General features: G+C 37.0%; 1 protein-coding gene across 17 annotated transcripts in view; it reads left to right on the top strand.

Annotated features, from left to right (window-relative positions):
* LOC110104675 overlaps positions 1-13,001 on the top strand; it is a 31,948-nt gene that overhangs the window by 5,722 nt on the left and 13,225 nt on the right. For 5 of the 17 annotated variants that reach the window (XR_003701101.1, XM_028695765.1, XM_028695760.1 and 2 more), the window contains exons 2-6: positions 6,000-6,217; positions 11,942-12,078; positions 12,147-12,260; positions 12,371-12,472; positions 12,847-12,961. Coding sequence is in view for 16 of the 17 variants with exons in the window: in XM_028695765.1 (XP_028551598.1) it covers positions 6,000-6,217; positions 11,942-12,078; positions 12,147-12,260; positions 12,371-12,472; positions 12,847-12,961 (686 nt within the window). In the remaining variant the exon portion in view is untranslated. The remainder of the gene's footprint in view (positions 1-5,999; positions 6,218-11,941; positions 12,079-12,146; positions 12,261-12,370; positions 12,473-12,846; positions 12,962-13,001) is intronic. The other 12 variants (XM_028695769.1, XM_028695766.1, XM_028695763.1 and 9 more) reach the window with 8 other exon arrangements.

Below are 13,001 nucleotides of genomic sequence, written 5' to 3'. Positions count from 1 at the left end.
CATATAGGCCTTTAGCACATTTATATCATTCATCATCAGCTGGCCTGTCAGCTCTAACAATCACTAATAAAGTTTTTGAAAATCTAACAGAGCAATTTGTCAATAACTCCTTTATTCGAGGTTAAATACTATAATATTAACTTTCTAATATCGAGAGGCGGAAACTTTTTTTTCCTTGTTGAGGCTCATTTTGTCAGAACTTATTTGTTATATATATCACAAACAAAATTCTAGTTCTATCAAATTTGAGCAAATTTAGGAGTTTTTGATAGTTTTATAAAATACAGAGAAGTTTGCTCTTCACTGTTCCATTGAAGTTCTTCTTGCTTGCTAGTGCTAATCTCTCACAGGATACTACATCAGAATTTGGTATCAGAGCTAGATGGCCAAGAGCAGCAAACGGGTGGCTCCGGGTGAAGACAAAAGCCTTGAAGCCCTTTGGGTTGAACACTCAGGTCTCGTACATCAGCTGCAGGAGTTGACGGAGGAGTTCTACTGTTTCCACACTGAGGTATGTCGAGACCTGAGAGCTATTTTGGCTCGTACTGAGCGGAACCCAAACCTACAGACAACATTGCCCACAATCATACTGGCGGCTCGTCGAGGGTTTGAAGGGGGGCAAAATCCGTTACGTGATGTGCCTGCATTGGAAGTTTCCGATTCAGATGAAATAGTAGAACAATTTACCGCCCTGGAGTTTTCAGAGTCTGAAGAGGAAGTAGCTCGTCCTCGTCGACGACGGCTGAGGGAAACATACCGACACTACGGCGAGTTCCGCGTCAAATTGGACATTCTGTTCTTTGCGGTAAGCTTCACATTGAAGATTACTTGGATTGGGAGCGATCAGTGGAAGACCTTCTTTGAATACATGGAAATTGAGCCAGCAAAACAGGTAAAATATGTCGGGTGCCGACTTAAGGGGGGAGCTAGTGCTTGGTGACTTCAATTGCTGCAATCGCGGCGTAGAGAAGGTCGTGGCCCTGTACGTAATTGTTGTCGTATGAAACGGCTACTTCACGAACACTTTCTTCCTACAGATTATGAGCAGTTGCTCTATATGCAATATCAGCATTGCCATCAGGGAAATAGATCGGTTAACGACTACATGGAGGAGTTCTATTGATTGAGTGCAAGAAACAATCTGAACGAATCGGCAAATCAGCTAGTTGCTCGTTATGTCGGGGGCCTGAAAGAAGCAATTCAGGATAAACTTGAGTTGAATGCCGTATGGTCACTGTCTTAAATAGTGAACTATGCTTTGAAGGTGGAGATGCAGTTGGCAAGGCATAATAGGGGCAGCCAAGGAAAAAGAATAATGGAACCTGCAGCTGATAGCAATAGATCTACAACTGTGAATGTTAACCATGTACCACAACCCTCACCTCCTGGAGTTCAGATTGCTGGAAATAATAACAACAAAAATGTTGAAGTGAGAGTGAACTCAAGATTCAAAGGTATGGCCAAAGACAACCCGTATGCGAAACCGACCACCATCAAATGTTTTAGATGCGTTCAGCAGGGACATAAATCAAATGAATGCTGAACAAGACTGCAAATTCAGTTGATTGAGGCAGAAGATGAGGAAGGATTAGATGATGGTGAAGGAGAAGTAAATACATCTCATGAAGACGTGGGAGGCGATGAAGGTGAACCTCTTGTTTGTGTACTTCATAAACTTTTATTAGCTCTCCATCACCCGAATAAATTGCAGCGGAATGCGGTGTTCAGGACCAGATGCATAATCGGTGGTAAGGTTTGTGACTTATTGGTTGATAGTGGTTGCATGGAAAATGTAATATCCAAAGCCATGGTACAAACGTTACAGCTCAAAACCACGAAAAATCCGAATCCATACAAGATTGGTTGGGTGAAGAGAGGCATGAAGATGATCATCACAGATATGTGCCGAGTTTCCTTTTCTATTGGAAAACATTATGCTAGCGAAGTACTTTGCGATGTGGTTGATATGGATGTTTGCCATATCATACTTGGGCGGCCGTAGCAATTTGACGTGGGGGCAACGCATGATTGCAGAGCCAATACATATGCTTTTGAATGGAAGGACAAGAAGCTTAGGTTGCTGCCCAACAATCAAGAAGGTAACTCTTTGGTGGCTAATGATAAAATTGCTATGTTCACTGTGAAAGGGAATCAATTAGTGAATGCTTGGAAAGAGTCAACCGAAATCCTGGCTATAATTGTAAAGGAGCAGGAAAATGCCTCACTTCCTGCAACGGTTCCGAAAGCTGTGGAGACTTTGCTACATCAATTCTCAGATTTGGGACCTGATAAATTGCCTAACAAACTACCGCCGATCCGAACTATTCAGCATCAAATTGACTTGGTGCCTGGAGCAACACTGCCCAACCTGCCGCATTATAGATTGAACACCCGACTGAACATCAAATTTTGCAACAAATAGTGGATGAATTGTTAGAAAAACAACTTATACAGCATAGATTGAGCTCGTGTGCCGTTCCAGCTCTATTGGTGCCGAACAAGGGCGGCAGTTGGAGAATGTGTGTAGATAGCAAAGCAATCAACAAAATAACTGTTAAATTCAGATTTCCGATGCCATGTTTTGAAGAGATGTTGGAGAAATTAGCGGGTTCACAGATATTCTCTAAGTTGGACTTACGGAGTGGCTATCATCAAATCAGGATTTGGCAAGGCGATGAATGGAAGACGACATTTAAAACGCGTGAAGGACTCTACGAATGGAAGGTGATGCCATTCGGTCTATGTAATGCACGGCAACCTTCATGAGGCTTATATTATGAAGTTTTAAAATCATTCCTAAATAAATGTTGTGCGGCCTACTTCGATGACGTGCTAGTCTTCAATAGCAGCTTGGAAGCCCGTTTACAACATTTGAAGGCCATCTTTGAAGTCCTAAGGAAGAATAAATTATACTTAAATATTCCCAAATGTGAGTTTGCAGCACAAGCTGTGCTGTTTTTGGGGTTCAGGATCTCAGTTGAAGGAATATCAGCAGATCCAAGAAAGGTGGCAACAATACTTGATTGGCCAACTCCAAAAACTTTCTCCGATATAAGGAGTTTTCATGGACTGGCGAATTTCTGTAGGAGGTTCATCAAAGGGTTCAGCATTATTTTAGCTCCGATCACTGATATTTTGAAGCTCAAGCAATTCCAGTGGAAGGATGAGCATCAGAAAAGTTTTGAAACTATTAAGAACCTATTATCTACAGCACCAGTCCTCACTCTACCCAACTTTGATAAGCCATTATCGGTTGAAACGGATGCATCCACGGTGGGAATTAGAGCTGTTTTAGCACAGGATAATCGGCCCATGGAATTTTTCAGTGAAATTATGCCCTTCAAGACAACGATGATCGGTTTACAAACAAGAACTGTATGCAGTCGTAAGAGCATTAAAGCAATGAGAACATTATTTATTGCATCAAGACTTTTTCTTATGCAGTGATCACAAGGCTTTACAATACATAAATTCCCAGAAAAACATTAACCGAATGCATGCGAGGTGGATCTTGATCTTGCAGAAGTTCACATTCGTGCTGAAGCACAAAAGCGGAGCCCAAAATCGAGTGGCTGATGCTTTAAGCCACCGGTCAGCTTTGATTACACAGTTGCAAACAGAGTTTGTGGGATTAGAGAGCCTTTGTGACTTGTATGCCGCAGACAAAGACTTCGCCAAAGTTTGGTTTAGCTGTATCAACAAGGAGCCAATAGAAGAGTATTCCATAAGGCATGGGTTTTTATTTAAAAACAATTTGCTCTGCATCCCCAATTCGTCCTTGCGTTAACTACTCATACAGGAAGTACATAGTGGAGGTCTAGCAGCTTATGTTGGGCGTGACAACACGCTGGTGCAAATGCAAGCCAAGTTCTATTGGCCACATTTGAGGAGAGACGTTGCTAGATATGTAGAGAGATGCTCTGTATGCCAGACCTGCAAGGGAGGGGGACAAAACACCGGCTTGTATCAACCATTACCTGTGACAGATTCAATTTGGGAAGATCTAAGCCTCGATTTTGTACTTTGGTTGCCGCTTACAAAACATGGAAATGATTCCATCATGGTAGTTGTGGATCGATTTTCAAAAATGACACATTTTGTAGCGTGCAAGAAGACTTTTGATGCGTTGAACATCGCTAAACTCTTCTTCCGCGAGATTGTAAGGCTACACGGAGTGCCAAGCCTTACATCAGACAGGGATATGAAGTTTCTAAGCCACTTTTGGCGGGAATTATGAAAGAGGCTAAGTACACAACTTCAGTTAAGCTCTGCTTAACACCCGCAGACGGACGGACAGACCGAAGTAGTGAATCGAACACTGGGAAATCTACTCCGCTGTTTAGTGCAAGAACAACTGAAAGTTTGGGATGAAGTTCTCGGCCAAGCTGAATTTGCCTTCAACTCGATGTCAAATTGATCTACGGGTATGTGTCCATTTAGCATTGTATATACAAAAATGCCCAACACTTGTGTTGATGTTGCAGTAATTCCAAAATGTAAGAGCAAAGCGGCTTCAAAATGGTTTGATCAATTCGCTGAGATGTTAGCTAAGGTTCGTCTTAAGCTGCAAAGTTCTAATGATAAATATGAGGCGGACGCTGATGTTCACAGGAGGAAGAAAATATTTAAACCAGGAGATCTCGTTTGGGTTCGATTGAGAAAGGAATGATTTCCTGTAAGCACCTACTCGAAGCTCAGCAAGAGGAAATTTGGGCCCTTCTCAGTCGTCAGCTGTATTAATGATAACGCATACGTTGTTCAACTTCCAGCAGACTTTAACACTTCCAGTACATTTAATGTGGCCGACTTATAACCTTATCATCCTCCAGGTGATAGTTCTGTTGTTGTTGAAAACCAAGTTGTAGCTGCAACTCTTTTTTGTGCAAGGGGCGTATGATGCGGAGCATCATTAGACGAAGGAGTTGGGGTATACTGGACCGCAAGCGATTTGCACATGCTCTGCTTGGTTTCCACTTTCTTTTATTCCCCTTTTAGTTTGTTAGTACTTGAGTTCGTTTCTTTCTTTTAGTCCTTATTAAGTATAGTTATTACAGTAATTAGTTATGCCAATAGGTTTTACTTTTCAGCAATTACATATAGGAAGGGAAGTAGAAAGATGAGTTTTTGATAGTTTTATAAAATACAGAGAAGTTTGCTCTTCACTGTTCCATTGAAGTTCTTCTTGCTTGCTAGTGCTAATCTCTCACAGGACACTACATCACACTTGCACGAATTATTCATCTAATTGGTGCACACAGGACTTAAAATTAGAAGAAGGGATTTTTAGAATCAATATTATTCAATTACATGTCTTAGACTATTTATTTAATACTCTTCAGCCCTATGTTTGACATGTTTGTCACAAGGGTCAATATAGTTTAAATCTTGGTAACCATTAAATTGAAACTTTGATTTTATTTTTTTCTACAATTCAAATTTGTGGTAGTAAAAGAAAAGAGAGAAAAAAAACCGTAAATCCCCATCCCATCAACGCGAACAACCCATAATAGGCATTTGCAAGGCACGGTGAAATAAAGTAATAATTGTAATAACTAGCCACAATAACAACAAAACCCGTATAAGATGCGGGTAAACAAAAGATATCATATTATAACCCAAGAAAGAGGCACAATTACGGACCTAGGGAGAAACATTACAATTATGTAGAAAGCGGCTATACTCTGCAGCATGACTCTTCACTCTTATATTTTCTGTTTATTGCTTAACCTTTGATTTCCTTTCTTTTTCCTGCCACTGATGATTGGATTCAATTGCTATCTCTGAGAGTTATGATGATGCACTGCTGTTATTCATCATGTTTTGGTAACTAATTTCAATGCTTAGTGATTGATGTGGTCTTAGGCTCTTAGCTATCTTTTGAGAAAATTCTTAAGTTGGAGTTTTTTTTTTTCTTTTTTTTTTTTATGAAGAAAATTCCCATGCTTGCCAAAAGAAAAAATAACAAACTTATGATTTCTTCTTTTTATGAACTATGAAAGCAGGAGGGAAGCAAGTGAGTGTTGTCGTGCCCCCTTTAGAAGGGTTAGCTGGAGGGGGTACTGCTTATGGATGGAGTGATGGTGGCCTTGAGGATTCAATTTTGTACACAGGCAAAGTCGATCCAACCAAAGTTCCAACAGCTGATTTGTTACATGTATGGTGCATGCCAAGCACAGCTAATATTGGACAACAAGAAATTCCTCGACCTTTGGAGAATGTATGGCTTACTTTTTCTTGGTAGTTTTATCTTGAAAACCATTTTTTGCAATTCTTTTTCTTGAAAGAGATGTATTGGGTTTTTCTTTACTTGCTTTCTTATTTATTTTGTTTGCTTCGGTGAAGCACTAGGTTGAGTTTTGCTGAATTATATAGTTATATTGTCACATAAGGGGAGTTTGCTGCATGATTTCTTCATGCTTTATTGGCATTACCCGAGTTTCATGTGCATTATTCACATATTTTATAAAATAAAATAAATTTGAATAGGCTAAAGAAAATCATTAGCCATCAAATAAATTGATCTCCATTAAAGATAATCACTCTTCTGGCAAACCTTAATTAACAAAATCCCTAAAATAGTGGAGTTAGACCAACTTAAAAACCCTTTCTTATTTTCTGAGGAATTCATGAAGAATAATCTATATGCTATATGTAAATAATCAATATACTTCTTAATGTATTCTCACTTGAATTTATATTAGAAGTTTAGGTTTTGAGAGTGATGTTCTCGGATAGGTATATTTATGTGCTTAGGTAAGAGAGACTAGTTTGATGGACTTTTAGTTCTATTAGGAACTTAGTTTTAGGAAAAGAGGGTTCTCTAGGATTTAATGAGAGTTTTGTGTACTTGATCAAGTTTGATGGAGTGGGTTTTATGCTCACAAGTAGCTTGCTTGGGATTAACGTTAGAATTTGGCCTTATGTAGTATCTTTTCATTCCCTGGTATAGAGGGAGAATGAGGTGCTTGGGGTAGGTTTAAAGCCTTAATTGCTAGAGGATAGTAGAATCTATCTTCTTAACTCATGAATAAACAACGGTTACATAACTACCTCTTCCTCTTAAAGGTGGCTGCTGATGAAAATATCATTTTAGTATATAGTTGAAATTTGAAGAAATATTAATAACACTTACACAAATTCAAAAGATTATAGATATATGCATTTTAAAATAGAGGAATAATAACCCTTACGAGAAGGATTAGCATCTCTTAAGGGGTATAATGCCATAATTACCTTTTTCATGTAGGCATATAGTTTTGATGTAGCTAACCCAAAGTGGTGTGATTAGCTCAATGTAGCTGTCCTAATGATTGTTTTGGTTGGCCAGTTGTCCTTAAGTGTCTCTTGAATCTTTCCCTTACATACACGTAACCTAGTTAGAGAAAGAATTTTCAATTCTTTTATAAGTACTACAACAACAACAACAACATCAAGCCTTTGTCCCACTACATGGGGTCGGCTACATGAATCTTTTTTCTCCATTGTGTTCTGTTAAAAGTCAAATTCTCGTTTAAATCTAATAAGGAAATATCAGTTCTAATATTCTCTAACCAAGTCTTTTTAGGTCTACCTCTACCTCTTAACATAAGTCAAATCTAATACATCTACTTTCCTAACAGGGTCATTGGAAGGCCGCCGTTTTATATGACCAAACCATCTAAAGTTACTCTCTCTAATCTTATCTTCCACTAGAGCTACTCCAAACTTTCACAAATATGCTCATTTCATATCCTATCTCATCCACTTAGCAGTGCTTTTATAAGTACTAGGTTAAATTTCTTCCTCAACTATGTAATATCCTGAATTTTCAAATTGAACCATTTTTTGATACTGCATTTCCTTCAAATGCTATTTGCGTGTAGTTATTAAGAAGGAAATAGCTAACTAAAGAAAGAATAGAGAAAAAAAAGTTAGTATCCTCACCCAACTGCTCTTAGCCTCTTCTAATGGCAATTCTTTAGGAATTGGCTAGCACCTTTAACAACAGTAAACTCCAGTTAGAAGTTTTCCAAACTCCAATTGTGGAGGAGGCCTTGAGCTTGGAGAGAAGCTCTAGGGTTGTGGGAGAATAGAATAAACGCAAGTAAAATTAAAATGGAAAATAAAGCTACTAAAGAAAAACAACACAATTCCCATAAATAAGTATGACGGTTCTGGCCTACAAGCCTACATGAAGGAAGAAGACATTATTAAATTCAAATTCTAACGTAAAGTTTTATCTTTTACATTGTTTTAACATATCTATCATTTACTTCTCACTTTAAACATTTGGAATTCAAAATGACAAGGTTGGTCAATAATTACAAGGAAGCAGTTTTGATGGCTGCTGTTTTAAAGTGGATGAAGGGGCAATTTCATTTTTAGGGACTTCATGGTGAGCCCTAATTATACCTTTTGATGTGCCCCCCTTTGAATTTGAATCTTACATGGAGTTGGTCTGTGGTTTTGAGATGTAGAATTTAATTGCTTTAATTCTTGCCCTAAATTGTGCCTTCATCTATGATGCATCAACACTTCTCTTCAATGAGGTATGCAGTGTCTGACATGCATCGGACACGACACACATCCAACCTGCCTCCAATACATATCGGACACGCTGAAGACATGCCCAATTAAACAAATATTAAAATTAAATTGGGTATACGTGTCTTAAATATTTTATGAAAATCTTTAAATATAATTTCTTATATTTTAATATTTATTTATTAAAAAATAAAAAATTAATTCTTTATTTCCTCTCAATAATCTCAAATCAAATGCCCACACTCAATACCCCATTCCCTAAACATACCATTTTCATTTCTATCTGCAGATCGTGGCTAGTGTTTCACAACAATGCTCAATGGCATCACAACATTAACATCCAATGCAGTCACAACATTAATGTTTCAAAACCATCTGAAAATCAAAGGTTGATGCTAGCAATTTCTACCTCTACAATCACACCCCTACGTCGTCTCGATATCTCATCTTTGACCAACATTATCTCAACATAGACGATCGACTCTGTGTCAACATCAACGCTTGATGCCTGACTTTTCATATCATTGTTTTATCCCCTCTCAACATTTGAACCATGACATTAATGTATAACTCCCGACATTATAATATTAATCATATTAAGCACAAATTTTAGTTAAATGATTTATTATTACTTAATTATTCTTAATATTTTGCTTACTCAATTTTTATAAACTATTTTTAAGATATAAAAAATATAACACTATATCCAATTCATGTCTATGTCCTATATTTTTAATAATTGATGTATCTCGTGTCTGTGTTGTGTTCTTGTCTATACATCATAGGCCATCATTGACTTGAACTTAGGATGGCTAGCTACATCATTATTGCATGGATAGTGAACCATCAACCACTAGTTATTCACATTGCAAGTAACTTCCAACTAAACTAACCTCCAATTAACTTTTATCTAACTTTTTAAACTGAAGATTACAATAATTAATGTTATAACAACATCATGCAAAGTGTTGAGATTTGACAACATTTTGGACCTTGGCTTCCTTTAAAATCCACTTGCATTCATCCCATCCTTGTTTGCGTGCTTGTTCTTGAGCCCATTTCTCCTGCAAATTTTATTAGTGGTCAAGTTGCCTGCATATTGATCAAGGCAAGCACCTACATCTTTCTCTTAGGAACATTTTAAATTATTTCAATGTTTGTTAGAATCTAAACTTCTAAACTAATTTAGTAGCTTACACACTTTTCTTAGATATGGCATTGCATCTAAAATCTCATAAAGCTGCAGTTGATATTTAAATATTTACTTAAGATGAGTGGGTGCATGCTGCACCCAATTTTATTTGATTTTGTTTGGAGAAATATGTTTTGAATTACGTTATTAGATATTTAGATTCATGCTAATTGCTAGTCAATTCTAATAACTATGTTGCTCCATGCAAGTTTTTTTTATATTTATATGGTGGGAGGGAAATGGATATTTTTTTGTTGCAAAAATTATGTACATGCCACCCAAAACCTGGCTACTTATGAAACTAAGGTCTAACTCTGAATAAAAAAAAAAAAAAAACAAACCTGCATATTTCGGAATGCCATGACTTTCTCATTAAGAATTTGATGAAAGGAAAACTATGACTGGTTTTGTTACACTCTTCCATCATTTAGGCGGTCATAAATGAAGGTCATTGGGTGTTAATTTAATAGGATTTAGAGGTGGTAGAGCTTTAAAGAAAATGAAGTGTGGAAAAACTAGTGGACCTGATAATATTCCAATAGTGGTGTGGAAATGCTTAGGAAATGAAGGAATTTCTTGGCTTACTAAACTTTTTAATATTATTTTGAATACTAAAAAGATGTCAGATGAGTGTGTTGATTCTTATTTTTAAGAATAAAGGTGATGCACAAGATTGTGAGAATTATAGAGGAATTAAGTTGATGTGTCATACTTTAAAACTTTGGGAGAGAGTTATGGAGTATAGGTTACGACATGATACTAATGTTTCTCAAAATCAATTTGAATTCATGTCAGGTAGCTCTACTATGGAAGCTATTCATTTATTGAGAGGTTGATGGAGAAGTTTATAGAGAATAAGGAAGATCTACACATGATATTTATTAATTTAGAGAAAGCAAATGCTAAAGTTTCAAGAGAAGTGCTAGGGAGAGTTATAGAAAAGAAAAGGGTTAATAATGCTTATATTCAAGTCATTAGGGATATGTATGCAGGAGCTTTTACTTGTGTTCAAACACAAGATGGTTTGACCAAGTATTTTCCTATTTCAGTTGGATTACATCAAGGATCATCCTTATGCCCTTATCTTTTTTCATGGATGTTTTCACTAGACATTTGCAAGAGGATGTACATTGATGTATGCTTTCTGTTGATGATATTTTTCTTGTTGATAAGACTAGAGAGGGAGTTGAAGGTAAACTCGAATTATGGAGGTCAACCTTAGAGTATAAAGTTTTTTGTTTGAGTAGATCTAAAACCGAATGCATTGAGTGTAATTTTAGTAGTAATAGACCTACTGAATGGAGATGGGAGTGTTGGGTGGGGGGGGGGGGAGGTTGTGACTTTGAGCGATCAAGTCATTAATAAGTGTACTAGTTTTAGATATCTTAGGTCTATTGTTCTGAGTGAATGGTGAAATAGATGGAGATATTATTAGTAGAATTCAAGTCAGATGGTTGAAGTAGAGGATTTGTTGTGTGATAAAAAAGTACCACTCAAACTTAAGAAAAAAATTTATAAGATGGTGGTACCTGCAATGCTTTATGAAGCAGAATGTTGGACATTAAAGAGAAGCATAATATTAAGTTAAGTGTTGCTGAGATGGGGATGCTCAGGTGGATGAGTGGATTTACTCTTAGGGACAGGATACGAAGCGAGCATATCCGTGAAGGTTGGAGTAGCTTTAGTAATAGATAAGATTAGAGAGAGTCACCTTAGATGGTTTGGCCATATAAAACGGTGGCCTTCTAAAGACCCTATTAGGAGAGTAGATGTATTAAATTTGGCCTATGTTAAGAAAGGTAGAGGTAGACCTAGAAAGACTTGGTTATAAAATATTAGAAATGACATTTCTTTATTAGATTCAAATAAGCATTTGACTCTTAACATTATACAATGGAGAAAAAAGATTTATGTAGCCGACCCCACATAGTGGGATAAAGGCTTGATGTTGATGTTAGAGGTGGTGGGGCTAGATGGAATATGGATTTTTTTTTGTTCCAAGATTTTTTTATATGATATTACTCATTTTAAGGCATCTGATTTTTTCGTGCTGAAGCTTCTAACTGTTTTTTTTAATGCTGCTGCCCATGGGAGTTCCGTTTGTTATGATAATTTAATTTTTTCTTTGATGGTTATCGTGGTAATTGCATTTCAACTTTTCTTGTTTTCTGTCCCTATATATGTAATCATTCTACAATTGTTTCTAATGATGAGTTTTCGTTGAAGATATCTCTATTGGCTGCAAGAAATGAGAAAGAAAGCGTTCAAATAGTTTTGCGCCCCAAAGTTTCTTGGGCTTGTTCTGGTATTGCTGGTACCGTACAGATGCACTGTACTGACCTGTGCTCCTCTTCTGGTGATAGGTTAGTTTTTTTTCTGGAAAATTTTCTTTTACCCTTATTTTTCATTATTTTTGTTACGATTGTCTTAGCAGGTTGGCAGTGGGTCAGTCCTTAACTTTGCGCCGTGTGGTACCTATCTTAGGTGTGCCTGATGCTCTTGTTCCTCTTGATCTACCGGTCTCTCAAATAAACTTGCTTCCTGGGTATTGGCTTTACATATAATATCTAAAATTGAATCCAGGTGACGATGACCTTTTGAAGCCTTCAGTTTTCCATTAGCGATCTAACAGTTTTTTTTTTTTCCCTCGCACAGAGAAACTACGGCAATCTGGCTTTCTGTTGATGTGCCTCCTGGACAGCCACCTGGTCAATATGAAGGAGTAGTTTCCATTAGTGCTTTGAAGGGAGAGGTGGGGTAAGTCGGCCCATTTAGGGTTGTTTAATCCCACATAGTTAGCTTACTTGGCATATGAATGCAGTATCAAGTGAATATCACTTTTCAGTTAAATAGAATAAAATTCATTTATGAAATTAATACTCTCATTATTATTATTCCAAAATCTAGTTAGTCATTTTACTTGCATTTATTTAAGAGGCATTTATTCAAGAGTAAAGATGCTTACTCGCCAAACAACTTCTTGAAATCGTTTGGCTAACTCACAATCTATGCCTGCAATAGTCTAGCTTATAATTATTTGCCTCGTTAGACTGTGTTTCGTGATTTAGTTGGCATTCTTTGTTAGTTTTATTTATCTCAGTTTGTATGCTGAGGTTTATCATATTTTCTAGTTTCAGATGTACATCACAATCTATGCCTAAATTAGAGAAGTCTGAACTATATAGAGAACTCAAAAGCTGCCTTGATTCAGTTGATCCAGTTGATGGAAGAACAATGGATGAACTGGTAAGTTCGAATTATTTATATTTGATGCAATGGAAATTTT

Source organism: Dendrobium catenatum, unplaced genomic scaffold, assembly GCF_001605985.2.
Source record: "Dendrobium catenatum unplaced genomic scaffold, ASM160598v2 fragScaff_scaffold_72, whole genome shotgun sequence".
In the NCBI taxonomy this organism is placed as follows: domain Eukaryota; kingdom Viridiplantae; phylum Streptophyta; class Magnoliopsida; order Asparagales; family Orchidaceae; genus Dendrobium; species Dendrobium catenatum.
Note: the sequence above shows the minus strand (reverse complement) of the source record. Positions and strands in the feature narration are given on the sequence as shown.